This window comes from Rana temporaria, chromosome 12, assembly GCF_905171775.1.
Source record: "Rana temporaria chromosome 12, aRanTem1.1, whole genome shotgun sequence".
Classification (NCBI taxonomy): Eukaryota; Metazoa; Chordata; class Amphibia; order Anura; family Ranidae; genus Rana; species Rana temporaria.
In genome coordinates this window covers 2,993,895-3,014,119 of record NC_053500.1, presented here as the reverse complement: position 1 = coordinate 3,014,119, position 20,225 = coordinate 2,993,895, and the positions used below count along the sequence as shown (strand labels likewise).

The 20,225-nt window shown below is 48.3% G+C and overlaps 1 protein-coding gene across 1 annotated transcript in view; it reads left to right on the top strand.

Annotated features, from left to right (window-relative positions):
• PECAM1 (platelet and endothelial cell adhesion molecule 1) overlaps positions 1 to 13,089 on the top strand; it is a 44,184-nt gene extending 31,095 nt beyond the window's left edge. The window contains exons 14-15 of the mRNA XM_040331556.1: positions 7,125 to 7,147; positions 12,384 to 13,089. Coding sequence (XP_040187490.1) covers positions 7,125 to 7,147; positions 12,384 to 12,413 — 53 coding nt within the window. The 3' untranslated portion in view covers positions 12,414 to 13,089. The remainder of the gene's footprint in view (positions 1 to 7,124; positions 7,148 to 12,383) is intronic.
• The last annotated feature ends 7,136 nt before the right edge of the window (positions 13,090 to 20,225 follow it).

Here is a 20,225-nt window from a genome sequence, read left to right as displayed (position 1 = left end):
AGGACAATGGCCTCTTCCCGACAACCCTGGCCGTTGGTTTCCGGGGTGTGCGGGCGGGGGGGCTTATCGGAATCTGGGAACCCCCTTTAAGTAGGGGGCCCTCAGATCCCGCCCCCCCCCCCATTCTATGTGAATGAACGGCCAGGCTGCTTGCTCGGATAAGGCTCTAGTATGGACTTTAGGGGGGGACCCCCACGCCCTTTTTTCAGCATAGGGGGCTCCCCTTAAAATCCATACCAGACCGAAGGGTCTGGTATGCTCTTAGAGTGGGAACCCATGCCGTTTATTTTTTTTTAAGTTTGGCGTGGAGTTCCCCCTCAAGATCATCAGAGCACAAGTCGCCTGCCAAAGTCGCATCAGGCAAGGCGGGCGATTCGACTTTGATCCGACTTCAATGATATTCAATGGGCTGAAGTCGGATCAACATAGTACAGGGAGCATTTTCAAAGTCGGACCAGTTAAGGCGCCTCCCATAGGGAAACATTGATTTTCACGCGTCATGCAACATGAGCTCCCAATGGGCCATGGGGTGCTCAACCTGCGGCCCTCCAGCTGTTGCAGAACTACAAGTCCCATCACGCCTCTGCCTTTGGGAGTCGTGCTTGCAACTGTCCGTGGCTTGCAATGCCTCGTGGGACATGTAGTTCCGTAATAGCTGGAGGGCCGCAGGTTGAGCACCCATGCAATAGGCAGTAGGGCTCGTTATTTGCGATGGGGATGGTGGTAAAACCAGGAGGTTGAGCCGTGTTTTTACCGCCACCCCTTAAGCTTCAAAGGCAGCCAATCGGGGGGGGGGCTGTATACATGCCGTGGCGGCAGCAAAAATGATCCCCGCTGTTGTGATTGGTGGTCAGTACCAGCGCCAATGTGATTCATTCAAGCGAAAGGGGCCGCATCTCGCAACCGCGTGCAATGTATGCCGCTGCGGCACGGTAGGGCGCCATTTACAGGATTAACCGCTTCTCGACTATTGCGCGACGATATACGTCGGCAGAATTGCACGGGCAGGCAGAAGGACGTATATATATATATATATACGACGTATATATACGTCCCCATTTAAGAAGCGGCATTGTGGGCGCGCACGCTCGTCCGTGAGCCCGACCGCAGGTCCCGCGGACTCGATGTCGGCGGGGATACCTGCAATCGTCTCACGGAGAGGAAGAACGGGGAAATACTGATGTAAACGAGGCATCTCCCTGTTCTTCCTAGTGACAGGACACTGATCACAGCTCCCTGTAATCGGAAGCGGTGATCAGTGACGTGTCACACACAGCCCATCCCCCCTACAGGTAGAAGCACTCCCTAGGACACGCTTAACCCCTTCACTGCCAGTGTCATTTTCACAGTATAGGGAACAACGATCGGTGATGTCACACGCCAAGCCACGCCCCCCCTACAGTAAGAATCACACATTAGAATCAACCCCTTCCCTGCCAGTGTCATTTTCACAGTAATCAATGCATTTTTATAGCACTGATCGCTGTAAAAATGACAATGGTCCCAAAAATGTGTCAAAAGTGTCCGATGTGTCCGCCGTAATGTCGCAGTCACGAAAAAAATCGCAGATCGCCGCCATTACTCGAAAAAAAAAAATATTTAAAAAATGTCATAAATCTATCCCCTATTTTGTAAACGCTATAACTTTTGCGCAAAGCAATCAATAAACGCTTATTGCGATTTTTTTACTAAAAATAGGTAGAAGAATATGTATTGCCCTAAACTGAGGAAAAAATACTTTTTTTATATATTTTTGGGGGATATTTATTATAGCAAAAAGTAAAAAATATTGTGTTTTTTTTTTAAATTGTCGCTCTATATTTGTTTATAACGCAAAAAATAAATACCACAGAGGCGATAAAATACCACCAAAAGAAAGCTCTATTTGTGGGGAAAAAAGGACGCCAATTTTGTTTGGGAGCCACGTTGCACGACCGCGCAATTGTCAGTTAAAGCGACGCAAAAAGGGGCCAGGTCTTTGGCCAGCCAAATGGTCCGGGGGTGAAGTGGTTAAAGCTGGTGGTGAAGTCGCATACTATTGGCGCCCTCACTGCCTGACTGATGCGGCTGAAAAAAGAACCAGATCGCTTTTCAGAGGTGTGGCAGCCGATGGGTTAAACGTAGCCTTAATTCCCGATCGATCAGACGATCGTCCAGGGTGGAAATGTATTGATCATGTTGCATCAATTGGAAGCAGTAAGCCCCTCCTCCCCCTCCCCCTTCCGTTCACATGCTTCTACAGCGCGATTTCAAAGCCACACATCACTGCGATTCGCACTGACAATTTCATTGCGACTTCATTTAATAATAGTCTGGGCGAGTCGCAGTGAAAAATCGTTAAAAAGTAGCGCCGGAAGCTTTTTCATAATCGTTGCGACACGAGTCGCGGCGATACGGACGGCTCCATTTCCAGCAATGGGGTGTCACTTGTCATGTGATTTGGAACTGTCAAGTCGCACCGGTGTAAGCGGTACACCCGGGTTCACACCGCACGTGACTTCTGTAAGTCAATGCAAGTCGTTGCAAAAGTCGGAAAGTAACGCAGGAACCTTTTTCTGAGTCGCACCGATAAGAACCGTTTCCATTGCAGAAAATGGAGTCCAACTTCTGACAAACGCTCCAAAGTGGAAGCAATTGTCGCAGCGTCGCATGAACCGGGCCGGAGCCACTTTGTTCATGAATTCCATTGCATTTCAATCAGTGAGGGGGAAGGCACACAGGTGTAATCAATGGGGGGATTTACTGACACAGATCAGGCGCAGCTGTGCGTGGGAGCCAATCAGCGTCTGACTTCAGCTTTTTCCAATTAACCCCTTCAGTACCATCAGGGGGGGTACAGGCAGTACACCTGTAAGGGGCCCTGTGGTCCCCAGGAGCCCAGATAGCTACCCCCCTTTTTTTTGTTATTTTTTTTTTATTATTATTTATTTATTATTATTATATTTTTTTTATTAATTCTTTGTTCGTCAACACCCAAAGGCCCCCCCTGACCTCTAAGGGGCCCTGTGGTCCCCAGGGGCCCGGATGGCATCCCCCCTTTTTTTTTCCGTCAGCCCCCAAAGCACCGTCCCCCCCCCCCCAACTCTAAGGGCCCCTTTTTTTTTCATTTTTTTTTTGTTCGTCAGCACCCAAAGCCCCCCCCCGACCTTAATTCACGGCAGCAGCACCCCTCGCTTCTCAACTTGTGACACCCCCCGCTTCTCAACTTGTGACACCCCCCGCTTCTCAACTTGCGACACCCCCCTCCCCCCACTTCTCAACTTGCGACACCCCCCCACTTCTCAACTTCTGACACCCCCCCACTTCTCAACTTGCAACACTCCCCCTGCTTCTCAACTTGTGACACCCCCCGCTTCTCAACTTGCGACACCCCCCCTACTTCACAACTTGCGACACCCCCCCTACTTCTCAACTTGCAACACTCCCCCCTCTTCTCAACTTGCAACACTCCCCTGCTTCTCAACTTGCAACACTCCCCTGCTTCTCAACTTGCGACACCCCCCGCTTCTCAACTTCTGACACCCCCCGCTTCTCAACTTCTGACACCCCCCGCTTCTCAATTTGTGACACCCCCCCCCCCCCGCTTCTCAACTTGCAACACTCCCCCCACTTCTCAACTTGCAACACTCCCCCCACTTCTCAACTTGCGACACCCCCCCTACTTCTCAACTTGCAACACTCCCCCCTCTTCTCAACTTGCAACACTCCCCTGCTTCTCAACTTGCAACACTCCCCTGCTTCTCAACTTGCGACACCCCCCGCTTCTCAACTTCTGACACCCCCCGCTTCTCAACTTCTGACACCCCCCGCTTCTCAACTTGTGACACCCCCCCCCCCACTTCTCAACTTGCAACACTCCCCCCACTTCTCAACTTGCAACACTACCCCCACTTCTCAACTTGCGACACCCCCCCTACTTCTCAACTTGCAACACTCCCCCCTCTTCTCAACTTGCAACACTCCCCTGCTTCTCAACTTGCAACACTCCCCTGCTTCTCAACTTGCGACACCCCCCCACTTCTCAACTTGCAACACTCCCCCTGCTTCTCAACTTGCAACACCCCCCCCCACTTCTCAACTTGCAACACTCCCCTGCTTCTCAACTTGCAACACTCCCCTGCTTCTCAACTTGCGACACCCCCCCCCTTCTCAACTTGCAACACTCCCCCTGCTTCTCAACTTGCAACACCCCCCCACTTCTCAACTTGCAACACTCCCCTGCTTCTCAACTTGCAACACTCCCCTGCTTCTCAACTTGCGACACCCCCCCACTTCTCAACTTGCAACACTCCCCCTGCTTCTCAACTTGCAACACCCCCCCCCCCACTTATCAATGTGCAACACCCCCCCTACTTCTCAACTTGCAACACTCCCCTGCTTCTCAACTTGCGACACCCCCCCACTTCTCAACTTGCAACACTCCCCTGCTTCTCAACTTGCGACACCCCCCCACTTCTCAACTTGCAACACTCCCCCTGCTTCTCAACTTGCAACACTCCCCCCACTTCTCAACTTGCGACACCCCCCCCTACTTCTCAACTTGCAACACTCCCCTGCTTCTCAACTTGCGACACCCCCCCCCCCACTTATCAATGTGCAACACCCCCCCTACTTCTCAACTTGCAACACTCCCCCTGCTTCTCAACTTGCGACACCCCCCTCCCCATTTCTCAACTTGCGACACCCCCCCCGCTTCTCAATTTGCGGCGGCAGCCCCCCCCCCCTGGTTCTTTGCTCCAGGGGGCCCATGCCTGAAGCTGTGTAAGGGGCCCCAAAATTCCTGACGGCGGCCCTGTGCATGTGATTTGCACAGCTGTGCGATGTCAGAAGTCGCCCCGATGCTGACTGAGCCTTAGGCCAGGTTCACGTACATGTGGCCGCGCTCGCTTTGCGGTCCGGCGAGTTTCTCTTCATTGTTTCGGGTGCAAATTTTTGCCTGAAATCTTCCCCGATTCGTCCACAAAAGTAGCGCCAAAACCGCCCTGAGTACCGGACACTTTCACCTCCTTCCTGCCCAGCTTTTGGTGCCGCGCTGTACTCATGTGACATTTTCTTCACAGAGCTTCCTTTTGGCGCCATTTAATCAAAGCTGTGTGTTTTATTTATATTTTTGCTAAATGACAAAAGCCTAAAAAATTCGAAAACATTTGTTTCTGTTCTAAAACGATACAAATAAATCGTCTTCCTTCATAAATTGAGGCCGACGTGATTCTGCTCCATTTCTACCATGAAAAAGAACCCAAATCCGTCTTTATTGCGTCTGTGACGCGCGACCCAAATTACATTTTCATCGTTTCTTTTGGGACAGACGGAGATTTCTTTTGCTGGAATTGAATCACCACATGGGGTTTTTTATTTTTTTGGCTAAATCAACCAAAAGAAAAAGACCCCAAATTTTGAAAAAAAAAAAAAAAATTTCTTTGTTTCTGTTATAAAATTTAGCAAATTAGTAATTCTTCTCCTTCACTGGTGGGCGGGCACTAACGATGGGCACTGATGGGGCTGTGTTGATGCGCACTGATGAGAATGCACTGATGGGCACTGATGAGTAGGCACTGATGTACTCTGAGACTGTGTTGATGGGCCCTGATGAGGTGGCATTGATGGGCACTGAGGCGGCTGTGTTGATGGGCAATGAGGCGGCACTGGTGAGGCATCACTGATGAACACTGATGAGGCGGCAATGATAGGACTGTGTTAATGGGCAATAAGGTACACTGGTGAGGCTTCACTGATGGACACTAATGAAGCGGCACTGATAGGACTGTGTTGATGGGCAATGAGGCGGCACTGGTGAGGCTTCACTGATGGACACTGATGAGGCGGCACTGAGGAGGCTTCACTGATGAGGCGGCACTGATGGGGCTGTGTTGATGCGCACTGATGAGGATGCACTGATGAGGATGCACTGATAGGCACTGATGAGGAGGCATTGACAGGCACTGATGAGGCTGTGTTAATGTGCACTGATCAGGATGCACTGTTCTCTGATGAGGCTGTGTTGATGGGCACTGATGAGGCTGCATTGATGGGCACTAATGAGGCTGTGTTGATGCGCACTGATGAGGCTATGTTGATGGGCACTGAGGCCGCACTGATGGGTCTGTGTTGATGTGCACTGATTGGCACTAATAGGTGGCACTGAGGCTGCACAGAAGGGCACTGATGAGGATGCACTGAGGTGGCTGTGTTAATCCGCAATGATTAGGCTGTGTTGATGGGCACTGAGGCTGCACTGATGGGCAATGATGAGGCTGCACTGATGGGCAATGATGAGGCTGCACTGGTGGACACTAATCGGGACTGGTAGGTGGCACAGGTGGGCACTGATGAGGCTGCACTGATAGGCACTGAGGAGGCTGTGTTAATGTGCAATGATTGGCTGTGTTGATGGGCACAGATTGGCACTGAGGCTGCACTGATGGGAACTAATCGAGACTAGTAGGTGGCACTGATGGACACTGGTGAGGCTGCACAGATGGGCACTGATGAGGCTGCACTGATAGGCACTGAGGCGGCTGTGTTAATGTGCAATGATTGGCTGTGTTGATGGGCACAGATTGGCACTGAGGCTGCACTGATGGGCACTAATCGGGACTAGTAGGTGGCACTGATGAGACCGGAGTCACTTTGTTCATGAATTCGATTGCATTTCTATCAGTGAGATTTTGGAGGGGGGAGGGTGAGAACACACACAGGTGTAATCAATGGGGGGGGGTAATCAGGTGCAGCTGTGCGTGGGAGCCAATCAGCGTCTGACTTCAGCTTGTTTAATTAACCCCTTCAGTACCGGACACTGTCCCCTCCCTCCTGCCCAGGCCAATTTTCAGCTCTCACACTCTGAATGAGAATTGCGCAGTGGTGCCACACCGTACCCACATACCCAGGAGGTGGCACTGATGGGGCTGCACCGATCATCGGTGTAAATGGCGTACTCGCCGCGCCCTGTCAGATCGGCTCTCCTCGTCTCTGTGTGAGGAAAGGAGAGCCGAGGACCGGCAAGCTGTGATTGGATGATTGATTGCAGCGTGTGTAAGATTGATACAATCGTATGATTTCTATTATTGATACTTTGTTGCTATAAAAACACAACAAATCACTTCTTTTTCCCTTTTCTCTTCCAGATTCTGTAGAGAACAACTCGAATGTAAGTATCTGGCGGTGGGGGGGAGGGGGGAATAAAACGAATCGAACGCTGGGGGGATGAAAGGGTTAAAGGGCCAGTTTAGAGGGCGGGGCCCCATTGATCCCGGTGCGGGGCCCCCAGGTTCCATGCTACATAAACAATGGCGATTAGTCATCCTTGGCCGAGGCGGCTTGTCATTGTTCAGATATTTCCTCGGAGATGTTTGATTTTTTTTTTTTCCAAAGGCCGCGTCTTAAACGATCGCTGTCGCTCCGCGGCGGAGGAAGGAAACGCACTCCTATTTCCTTCGCAGCTCCATTAAAATTTATGGAGCTAAAAAAAAAACGATCTACGAGCGAGCCGCCCGCCTTATTTTTCTTCCATGTTTACTTAAACGCGGGCGAGGAATGCGCCTGTTTGTGTGTCGCCGCGCTGATAGATCGGCGCATTGTCTCGGGGGGTCCCGGCTGGACTATTAGAGGAAGGGAATTCGCGGGGAGGAAGCGGCTGGACGCGCATTTATTGCCTATAAAGGGAAAAAAATATTAAATCTGCTGCAGCGCCGCAGAAAATCGAATATTCGGATCGTTTTTTAGTTTTTTTGCGCGTTTAGAAGCCCCAGTCTCACCCGTGCGATTTGTCACCTATTCAAAAACGATCAATTATTCCCTATTTCGCGGGAAAATTAAATCTGCTGCAGCGCCGTAGAAAATCGAATATTCAGATAGTTTTTTAGGTCTTTCATACGTTTAGACCGCCCAGTCTCACCCGCGCGATTTGACGCATATTCAGGGAGAAAAACGATCAATTATTCCCTATGGAGTCGGGTCACATCTCCACTGCGCCAAGTTTTGGCGCTACTTTTGTGGACGAATCGGTGAAGATTTCAGGCAAAAATTTGCACCCGAACCGGTGAAGAGAAACTCGCCGGACCGCAAAGCGAGCGCAGCCACGTGTACGTGAACCTGGCCTAAGGCTCAGTCAGCATCGGGGCGACTTCAGACATCGCACGTGATTCGCACCGCACAGCTGTGCGAATCACATGCACAGGGCCGCCATCAGGAATTTTGGGACCCCTTACACAGCTTCAAGCATGGCCCCCCTGGAGCAGAGAACCAGGGGGGGGGGGGGTCCTGCCGCCTGAAATTGAGAAGCGGGGGGGGGCTTTACAAACAAAAAGAAGAAATAAAGAAAAATATGTATATATAAAATAAATTATAAAAAAAGGGGGGTAGCCATCCAGGGCCCTGTGGACCTCTGGGCCCTTTAATAAAAAGAAAAAAGAAAAGAAACCTCTGGGCCCTTTAATAAAAAGTAAATAAAAAAAAATATATAAAAAACATAAACATTTATAAAAAAAAAATACATAAAAAAAGGGGGGGTTGCCATCCGGGCCACTGGGGACCTCCTGGCCTTTTAATTAAAAAAAAAAATATATATATATATATAAACTAAAAAATAAATAAACATTTATTAAAAAAAATTAAAAAAAGGGGGGGGGTTGCCACATGGGGCCCTCTGAGCCCTTTAATAATAAAAAATATATATATATAAAAATGAAATTATTTTTTTATAAAAAAAGGGGGGGTTGCCATCCGGGGGCCCTGGGGACCTCTGGGCCCTTTAATAATAATAATTAAAAATTATATATATATATATATATATATATATATATATATATATATGTATGTATAATTTTAATTTTGTTTATATATATTTATTTTTGTTTATATTATATTATATATATATATATATATATATATATATATATATATATATAATATAAACAAAAATAAATATATATAAACAAAAATAAATATATATAAACAAAAATAAATATATATATAAATATATATAAACAAAAATAAAAATATATATATATATAAAAAAAGGGGGGGTTGCCATCCGGGGCCCTGGGGACCTCCGGGCCCCTTACAGGTGTACTGCCTGTACCCCCCTGATGGCGGCCCTGCGTGACATGCAATGCGAATTTGCGTCGCATTCGGAACCAAAGTCGAGCAGGACCCTTTCGTTGGTCCGCCCCGGAATCGGATCGCATTGGCTGTTCACACCCAATGCGATCCGATTCACATCCGAACCGACAGCTGGCACTGCGATATGCGAGGGGCGCTCGCGGCAAATTCGAGCGCCGCATAACGCACTGCGAAGTCGCATTGACGTCTGATGATTGGCCAATAAATACGCCTGACCTGCATGCTTTGGCCAATCACAGCACAATCTGCTGTGAGAGCCGTGGTTGGCCAAAGGCATTGTGCCTTTGGCCAATCACGTTTTAGGTGGGGCTAAGTCCACGCCCCCCCCCCCCCACGCACTATATAAGGCCGCCCACATGGTGGCCGCGTGTAGTGTGATATTGTGGAGAGATTGAGATCAGGCAGGTTAGTATAGAGAGATATAGAGAGAGAGAGATGTGGAAGAGTGAATATCAACCATAGAGTCAGGGCGGCCATCACAAATTTTGGGGCCCCTTACACAGCTTTAGGCAGGGCCCCCCTGGAGCAGAGAGAGGGGGGGGGCTTGGGGACCATCAGGCCCCTTACAGGTGTAATGCCTGTACCCCCCCCCCCCCTGATGGCGGCCCTGCATAGAATGCAGATATGGACATTAAAACCATCCCCCCCTCCCCCCATCACCAGGAGGAACAAATCACCTGAGAGATCTCAGGTCCTGCACACGGCTTGTAAACGACATTGTGCTGAGTTAACCCCTCGCGGTCATAATGCCCCGTTCGCAAAGGCGTGCCGCAGTGTACGTCCGCGCGAGGGCCGTATTTACCTGTACAGGTGTCGGGTGCACCCCGCCCTGTGCCGGCCGTCCCATTCATGTTGATTGGGTGCTGCTGCGCAGACAAAGCCGCCGCTCCCAATTTTTAAAAACGGTGCCGGTGCACGACCCCCAAACACAGGCAACGTCTACCCCCCACCCACACAGACTTCAAAGTGGGGGCCACGGCTGTGTGCGCGCAGCAGCGCCCAATTGGCATGGAACACCTGTACATCCCCCTATGTGAAGGTCGGTCATTTGCTAATGTTTTGCATTAAATTCTGCAGAGCAGTGCAATGCCCGGGCTCCTTGAGTCTAGGTTCACACTGCCGTGATGTGGCGCATCGCACGTGATTCGCATAGGGATCGCACCGCATTCGCACGCGATGCGATTTGAGCCATTCATTCTGTACCGCACTAAAATGGTGCAGGGCCCTTTTTTCCTGTTTCAAATATTTTTTTAAATTTTATAATTATCAACGAAATTCCATTAACCGCTTCCCGACTGCCGCACGCACACGCGACCGGCTGCTGCATGGACACACGACTGGCTGACGCATGCACACGCGACTGAGTGCCGCACACGCGCCCGCCGCAAGCTCTGTGAGCCCGACCGCGATTCCTGCGGACTCGATGCTTGTGGGTTTTCCGCGATCGTCACACGAAGAGGAAGAACGGGGAAATGCTGATGTAAACAAGGCATCTCCCCTGTTCTTCCTAGTGACAGGACACTGATCGCCGCTCCCTGTAATTGGAAGCGGTGATCAGTGTTGTGTCGCACACAGCCCATCCCCCCCTACAGTTAGAAGCACTCCGTAGGACACACTTAACCCCTTCAGTGCCCCCTAGAGTTAACCCCCTTCACTGCCATTTTTACAGTAATCGGAGCATTTTTATAGCACTGGTAGCTCCTCCCGCTAAAAGTTAGAATCACTCCCTAGGACACACTTGGCCCCTTCAGCACCCCCTAGTGGTCAACCCCATTCACTGCCAGTGTCATTTACATAGTAATCAGTGCATTTTTATAGCACCGATCGCTGTGAAAATGACAATGGTCCCAAAATAGTGTCTAAAGTGTCCTAAGTGTCCGCCATAATGTCGCAGTCACGATAAAAATCGCAGATCGCCGCCATTACTAGTAAAAAAAAAAAAATATATTAATAAAAATTCCATAAACCTATCCCCTATTTTGTAAACGATCTAACTTTTGCGCAAACCAATCATTAAGCGCTTATTGCGATTTTTTTTTTTACCAAAAATATGTAGAAGAATACGTATCGGAATAAACTGAGGACAAAAAAATTTTTTAGATATATTTTTGGGGATATTTATTATAGAAAAAAGTAAAAAATATTGAATTTTTCTCAAAATTGTCCCTCTATTTTTGTTTATAGCGCAAAAAAATAAAAACCGCAGAGGTGACCAAATACCACCAAAAGAAAGCTCTATTTGTGGGGAAAAAAGGACGTCAATTTTATTTGTGTACAACGTCGCACGACCGCGCAATTGTCAAAGTAACGCAGTGCCGTCTCACAAAAAAAATGGCCCGGTCGGGAGGGGGGGTGTTAGATCCTTTCGGAGCTGAAGTGGTTAAATATGGACGTAACGTGTAAAAATTTAAATTTGCATACATTTTTTTCTTTCTTTTAAATATTTTTATTGAAAATTATCCAGCACAAGTTATTTAGACAACATTTTGTATGAACGCAAGAGAAATAAAATTTCGAAATTCGCATATGTTTTTTATATCGCATACAGTAAAACCTCGGATTGCGAGCAGAATCTGTTCCGGAAGCATGCTTGTAATCCAAAGCGCTTGTATATCAAAGCGAATTTCCCCATAAGAAATAATGGAAACGCAAAGATTTTTTTTTTACCAAAAATATGTAGAAGAATACGTATCGCCCTAAACTGAGGAAAAAAACTTTTTTTTATATATTTTTTGGGGGATATTTATTACAGCAAAAAGTAAAAAATATTGCATTTTTTTCAAAATCTTCGCTCAATTTTTGTTTATAGCGCAAAAAATAACAACCGCAGAGGTGATCAAGTACCACCAAATGAAAGCTTTATTTGTGGGGGGAAAAAGGACGCCAATTTGGTTTGGGAGCCACGTCGCACGACCGCGCAATTGTCAGTTAAAGCGACGCAGTGCCGAATCGCAAAAAGGGGCAAGGTCCTTAACCTGCATAATGGTCCGGATCTTAAGTGGTTAAGTGGTTACGTTTGTCCTGTGCAAACGGGGCAAAATTGAATGTTTTTTTTAAAGCTATATTCTCTGCTGGTCGAATGTGTGAAATGGGAAAAATACCACATAATGGCCACTAGATGGAGTTAAGGAGCATACTCATTTCTTATGATACTCGGTGCCATCTAGTGGCCACAATGCAGTATTTTTTTATTTTTTTTAAACCTACACAATATAGTTTGTTGATGTAGGCAGACCGGTAATGGACTTTTTTTGTCATTGTAGGAAAACCCCAACACCAACAACCTCACATAGAGACGAAGGACCTCCCCCCCCCTCCCGGGGCAACATGGATCAATAAAAGTCCCTCCTCCTCGTCGCGTATTGTGGTGCGGCACCCCCAATAACCGACATCATCCTCTTTGAAACCGCCAAAGGGTCCGGCGCCTGGCAACCCCGTTTTTACAACCAGTCAATTTCCCCGCAATCCAAAACCACTATATGGTGGGTTCTTCATCCTGACCAGGGGGGGGAGGGGCCTGGAACCCACGAGACGGAATCCATGTTTCTATGTTTACAAGAGACCCGTGTCAATTTTAAAGACAGTTCTGGGTTGGGGGAGGCTTCATAGCACATCTCATGCCACCAGCAGTTTATGGGGCACAGCTGCTTGGAGGGGGACCCCCCCCCCCCCCGATATCATTTACAGAAACCTCCAATGGGCGGGAACCTGCGAAGAGCGTTACAGAGGCGTGATAGGTCTACGAGGAGCGTGTCAAGAAACCGGTGCACAGGGACACAACTCTACAAAAATGGAAGAAATGGCTCGGCCCATATGGGAATTTGTCTCCGCCCCCTCCCCCATTGCGTCCTTTCAGTATGTCCGACGTTAGCTTTACCCCTTTATCTATAAAGAAAACCAAAAACACTGGAATCTGCATTGCATCATTTTGTATTTGCTTGTTGTAAATAAAGATTTTATACCATTGAACCCTTCTGCCTGGTTTTATGACACGGACCCAAGCGACACTCCTTTCTGGACCGTCAGCCCTTAGAATGTTCCTTATATTGGTGATCAGTGGGAAGAATGTCCCTTACATTGGTGATCAGTGAGAAGAATGTTCCTTACATTGGTGATCAGTGGGAAGAATGTCCCTTACATTGGTGATCAGTGGGAAGAATGTCCCTTACATTGGTGATCAGTGAGAAGAATGTCCCTTACATTGGTGATCAGTGAGAAGAATGTCCCTTACATTGGTGATCAGTGAGAAGAATGTCCCTTACATTGGTGATCAGTGAGAAGAATGTCCCATACATTGGTGATCAGTGGGAAGAATGTCCCTTACATTGGTGATCAGTGGGAAGAATGTCCCTTACATTGGTGATCAGTGAGAAGAATGTTCCTTACATTGGTGATCAGTGAGAAGAATGTCCCTTACATTGGTGATCAGTGAGAAGAATGTCCCTTACATTGGTGATCAGTGAGAAGAATGTCCCTTACATTGGTGATCAGTGGGAAGAATGTCCCTTACATTGGTGATCAGTGGGAAGAATGTCCCTTACATTGGTGATCAGTGAGAAGAATGTCCCTTACATTGGTGATCAGTGGGAAGAATGTCCCTTACATTGGTGGTCAGTGAGAAGAATGTTCCTTACATTGGTGATCAGTGAGAAGAATGTCCCTTACATTGGTGATCAGTGAGAAGAATGTTCCTTACATTGGTGATCAGTGAGAAGAATGTCCCTTACATTGGTGATCAGTGAGAAGAATGTCCCTTACATTGGTGATCAGTGGGAAGAATGTCCCTTACATTGGTGATCAGTGGGAAGAATGTTCCTTACATTGGTGATCAGTGAGAAGAATGTCCCTTACATTGGTGATCAGTGAGAAGAATGTCCCTTACATTGGTGATCAGTGAGAAGAATGTCCCTTACATTGGTGATCAGTGAGAAGAATGTCCCTTACATTGGTGATCAGTGAGAAGAATGTCCCTTACATTGGTGATCATCAGTGGGAAGAATGTCCCTTACATGGGTGATCAGTGGGAAGAATGTTCCTTACATTGGTGATCAGTGAGAAGAATGTCCCTTACATTGGTGATCAGTGAGAAGAATGTCCCTTACATTGGTGATCAGTGAGAAGAATGTCCCTTACATTGGTGATCAGTGAGAAGAATGTCCCTTACATTGGTGATCAGTGAGAAGAATGTCCCTTACATTGGTGATCAGTGAGAAGAATGTCCCTTACATTGGTGATCAGTGAGAAGAATGTCCCTTACATTGGTGATCAGTGAGAAGAATGTCCCTTACATTGGTGATCAGTGAGAAGAATGTCCCTTACATTGGTGATCAGTGTGAAGAATGTTCCTTACATTGGTGATCAGTGGGAAGAATGTCCCTTACATTGGTGATCAGTGAGAAGAATGTTCCTTACATTGGTGATCAGTGAGCAGAATGTCCCTTACATTGGTGATCAGTGAGAAGAATGTCCCTTACATTGGTGATCAGTGAGAAGAATGTCCCTTACATTGGTGATCAGTGGGAAGAATGTCCCTTACATTGGTGATCAGTGGGAAGAATGTTCCTTACATTGGTGATCAGTGAGAAGAATGTCCCTTACATTGGTGATCAGTGGGAAGAATGTTCCTTACATTGGTGATCAGTGGGAAGAATGTCCCTTACATTGGTGATCAGTGGGAAGAATGTTCCTTACATTGGTGATCAGTGGGAAGAATGTCCCTTACATTGGTGATCAGTGAGAAGAATGTCCCTTACATTGGTGATCAGTGAGAAGAATGTCCCTTACATTGGTGATCAGTGGGAAGAATGTCCCTTACATTGGTGATCAGTGGGAAGAATGTTCCTTACATTGGTGATCAGTGGGAAGAATGTTCCTTACATTGGTGATCAGTGAGAAGAATGTCCCTTACATTGGTGATCAGTGAGAAGAATGTCCCTTACATTGGTGATCAGTGAGAAGAATGGGGCAAATCCACAAAAGAGATACTCCGGCGTAAGCCGTCGTATCTCTGGTTCTAACTTTGGAACTGATCCTCAAAAGCAGTTTTCCTAAGTTAGGCAGAAGATCCGACATCTGTAAGGGACTTACACTGCCGGATCTTAGGATGCAGTACCGCATCCGCCACTGGGGGCATTTCGAGTCGAAATGCCTCTGTTAGTATGCAAATTAGCACTTAGGGCGATCCTCAAAGCTTTTGTACCTAGTTTTTTCGCCGTAAGTGTTAGTTTGCCTGGTGTAAAACTAGGGCTGCTTTTACAAGGTGTAAAGTTAGTCACACCTTGTAAAGGCCCATTCAAGCGACGGCATTTGGTATGCATTCCCGAGGGAGAACTCCATGCCAATTTTCAATGAAAAAAACGGCATGGGTTCCCCCTCAGGAGCATACCAGGCCCTTAGGTCTGTTATGGGTTGTAAGGAGACCCCCCTCCGCCGCAAAATTGACGTAGGGGGTCCCCCTACAATCCATACCAGACCCGTATCCAAAGCACGCTACCCGGCCAGCCAGGAAGGGAGTGGGGACGAGCGAGCGCCCCCCCCCCCCTCCTGAGCCGTGCCAGGCCGCATGCCCTCAACATGGGGGGGTTGGGTGCTCTGGGGCAGGGGGGCGCACTGCGGGCCCCCCCACCCCAGAGCACCCTGTCCCCATGTTGATGAGGACAGGACCTCTTCCCGACAACCCTTGCCATTGGTTGTCGGGGTCTGCGGGCGGAGGCTTATCGGAATCTGGGAGTCCCCTTTAATAAGGGGGCCCCCAGATACCGGCCCCCCACCCTAAGTGAATGGATATGGGGTACATCGTACCCCTATCCATTCACCTGTAGGCAAAAAGTAAAAGTTAATAAACACACAACACAAGGCTTTTTAAAATATTTTATTATTCTGCTCCGGACGCCCCCCCTGTCTTCGTTATTAGCTCAATTACCAGGGGGGGCTTCTTCTTCCACTCTCCGGGGGTCTTCTCCGCTCTCCGGGGGTGTTCCGCTCTCCGGGGGGGGCTTCTCCGGACTCCGGGGGGCTTCTTCCATCTTCTCCCCTCTTCCGCTCTTGACTCGGCGAACCCCGGTTCTTCTGCAGCTCTCCGGTGCCTTCTTCTTCAGCGCTGGCTGCCTGCTATGTTTGTGTGTTAGCTCGATTTCAAACAGGCAGCCGGCGCGGTCTTCTGTGACGCCAGGGTCTTCTGGTCTTCTGTTCTTCCGATGTTGCCTCGTCGCCTGTTGTCGCTGTAATGATGGAAGCGCGCCTTGCATCACATTTATATAGGCATCACCGTCCCATCATGCTCCGGTAGGTACCCACGTGGTGGGTGCACGTGGGTAGGCACCCACCACGTGGGTACCTGCCGGAGCATGATGGGACGGCGATGCCTATATAAATGTGATGCAAGGCGCGCTTCCATCATTACAGCGACAAGAGGCGACGAGGCAACATAGGAAGAACAGAAGACCAGAAGACCCTGACATCACAGAAGACCGCGCCGGCTGCCTGTTTGAAATCGAGCTAACACACAAACATAGCAGGCAGCCAGCGCTGAAGAAGAAGGCACCGGAGAGCTGCAGAAGAACCGGGGTTCGCCGAGTCAAGAGCGGAAGAGGGGAGAAGATGGAAGAAGCCCCCCGGAGTCCGGAGAAGCCCCCCCCGGAGAGCGGAACACCCCCGGAGAGCGGAGAAGACCCCCGGAGAGCGGAAGAAGAAGCCCCCCCTGGTAATTGAGCTAATAACGAAGACAGGGGGGGCGTCCGGAGCAGAATAATAAAATATTTTAAAAAGCCTTGTGTTGTGTGTTTATTAACTTTTACTTTTTGCCTACAGGTGAATGGATAGGGGTACGATGTACCCCATATCCATTCACTTAGGGTGGGGGGCCGGTATCTGGGGGCCCCCTTATTAAAGGGGACTCCCAGATTCCGATAAGCCTCCGCCCGCAGACCCCGACAACCAATGGCAAGGGTTGTCGGGAAGAGGTCCTGTCCTCATCAACATGGGGACAGGGTGCTCTGGGGTGGGGGGGCACGCAGTGCGCCCCCCTGCCCCAGAGCACCCAACCCCCCCATGTTGAGGGCATGCGGCCTGGCACGGCTCAGGAGGGGGGGGGGGCGCTCGCTCGTCCCCACTCCCTTCCTGGCTGGCCGGGTAGCGTGCTTTGGATACGGGTCTGGTATGGATTGTAGGGGGACCCCCTACGTCAATTTTGCGGCGGAGGGGGGTCTCCTTACAACCCATACCAGACCTAAGGGCCTGGTATGCTCCTGAGGGGGAACCCATGCCGTTTTTTTCATTGAAAATTGGCATGGAGTTCTCCCTCAGGAATGCATGCCGAGCGACGCTGTCATTTTTTTTTATAATTATTTGTTTTCCCGGCGCGTCTTTTTTTCACCCGTCGTAACTTTAGTGTCCCGTCGCAATCCACAAAGCCGCCCGGCGTCAATTACGTTCGCGCGATGCACGTCGGGAAAATGACGTCACACGCATGCGCAGTACGGCCGGCGCGGGAGCGCGCCTCATTTAAATTGTAAACGCCCCCCGGAGAGGAGGAACGCCTTACGACGGCGGCACTTAACTTACACTGCTTGAAATTTTTACGTAAGTGCTTTGAGGATCAGGCACTTAGGTAAAAACTTTAAGTCAGTGTAACTTAACTGCTGAAAGTTAAGTTACGCCGCCTGGCTGAGGATTTGGCCCAATGTCCCTTACATTGGTGATCAGTGAGAAGAATGTTCCTTACATTGGTGATCAGTGAGAAGAATGTTCCTTACATTGGTGATCAGTGGGAAGAATGTCCCTTACATTGGTGATCAGTGGGAAGAATGTCCCTTACATTGGTGATCAGTGAGAAGAATGTCCCTTACATTGGTGATCAGTGAGAAGAATGTCCCTTACATTGGTGATTAGTGGGAAGAATGTTCCTTACATTGGTGATCAGTGGGAAGAATGTCCCTTACATTGGTGATCAGTGAGAAGAATGTTCCTTACATTGGTGATCAGTGGGAAGAATGTCCCTTACATTGGTGATCAGTGGGAAGAATGTCCCTTACATTGGTGATCAGTGAGAAGAATGTCCCTTACATTGGTGATCAGTGAGAAGAATGTCCCTTACATTGGTGATCAGTGGGAAGAATGTTCCTTACATTGGTGATCAGTGAGAAGAATGTCCCTTACATTGGTGATCAGTGGGAAGAATGTTCCTTACATTGGTGATCAGTGAGAAGAATGTCCCTTACATTGGTGATCAGTGAGAAGAATGTCCCTTACATTGGTGATCAGTGGGAAGAATGTTCCTTACATTGGTGATCAGTGAGAAGAATGTCCCTTACATTGGTGATCAGTGGGTAGAGTGACCCTTAAATGTCCAGATCCGAGGTCATCATGGCTTCCAAACACCTGTAAGTGCCAAAAAATAGTTCATTGTTAAGATTTTATTTTGGATACAATAAATAAAATGTTATTTGTGGAGTTTGAGAATTTTGATGATCTGAAGGACAACAGAGAACATTTAGCTGTCAAACCATTAAAGTCCTCAGAGACATCTTACTGGTGTGTGTTGGTGGACTCCTGGTTCTGCACAACAACCTATCATAGAACGGCCCTGAGACTGGTAAAGCTGGTAGGTTGTAGGTAAGTCTACACCTCCCTCGATACAAGCACCGGGATGACTCACCTGTCCTTATCAAGGCCACCATGATCACCAGGGTCAAAACCAAGAGGATTAGGAAGATCAGAAGGCGCATCCATAAGATTAACCAGTGCGATGTTGGTTCTGCAGAGAAAATGATAAATCTACAAATGACTAATCCTAAATCACATTGATAACAACCCGGGAACGGACGGGCAAATATACACCAAACCTGAACAACTCGAGGTCACTTTGATGTGGCTGGGACCTGTCATAAAACGGTGATCCCATCGGGTCATTTCTTTATTGTTCAAATAATGAACAGACAATACTTCATATGTCTAGCCGACTGGGGAGCTTTAAATTGCTGTACACGTGTTTACCAGACTAATCCTAACTGTTCTGCTAAAAAAATAAGACTGTTGTTTACAGAACCCAATAGCTGAAGCTCAATTATTATTTTTTAAAGAGCCCTTATTTACACTAAATGATCTAGGGGACTTACCCATCCTCCTCCCTCCCTCTCTCCCTCCCTCGGGATCCTACTTCCCTCCCTGTGGAACCTCCCTCCCTCCCCCATGATCCTCCTTCTCTCCCTCCCTCCTCTGGGATCCTTCTTCCCTTTGTCAGGGCTGGGCTCAGCCCTTCCTTCTCTGAGTTGGCTGCTCAGCTGTCGGCTAATTGCCAGCTCCTATCTCTCCACAGTGACTCACCTGTTGATGATCCTGCTCGTCAGTCCTGCCTACTTAAGCCGTCAAGCTTAGTTGCTCTCTGCCTTCGCCTTGGTCAACATCACAGAGACTATCTCATGCGTTCCTGTTGGAGATTTGCTTGGCTGACATTCCTTCTGGCTCCAGATCCTGCTTGCTGTTCTACTACATTTATCTCTGGCTCTCTGACCTTTGTTATTATTATTATTATTATTATTATTAACTGTACTTCTGTCTCGGTCCGATTCATGGTTTCTGACACTCTTTTACCTTAGAGAAGCCCTTGAGGTCTTGAGGAACCCTGTGCTAAAACTAATTTATTAGCGATCAGTGGGAAAATGCCCCTTACTTTGGTGAATGCTGAGGGAAAAAGCCCCCCTTACAGTGGTAGTCAGAATGCCACCTTTATAGACAGCCAAAACCATTATTGGTGTTTAGCAGTTGGCTTTGCCCATTGGCCTTGACCCTTGAGATCTTGGGGAACCCTTACTAAAATTAATTCATTGATCAGTGGGAAAATGCCCCCCCCCTTAAAGTGGTGATTAGAATGCCACCCACCTAAAACCATTATTGGTGATCAGTGGCAAAATGCCCCCCCCCCCCTTAAAAGTGGGAATCAGAATGCCACCCACCTAAAACCATTATTGGTGTTTAGCAGTTGGCTTTGCCCATTGGCCTTGACTCTTGGGGTCTTGGGGAACTCTTACTAAAATGAGTTTACTGATTTATTGGTGATCAGTGGGAAAATCCCCCCCCCCCCCTTTAATGTGGTAGTCAGAATGCCA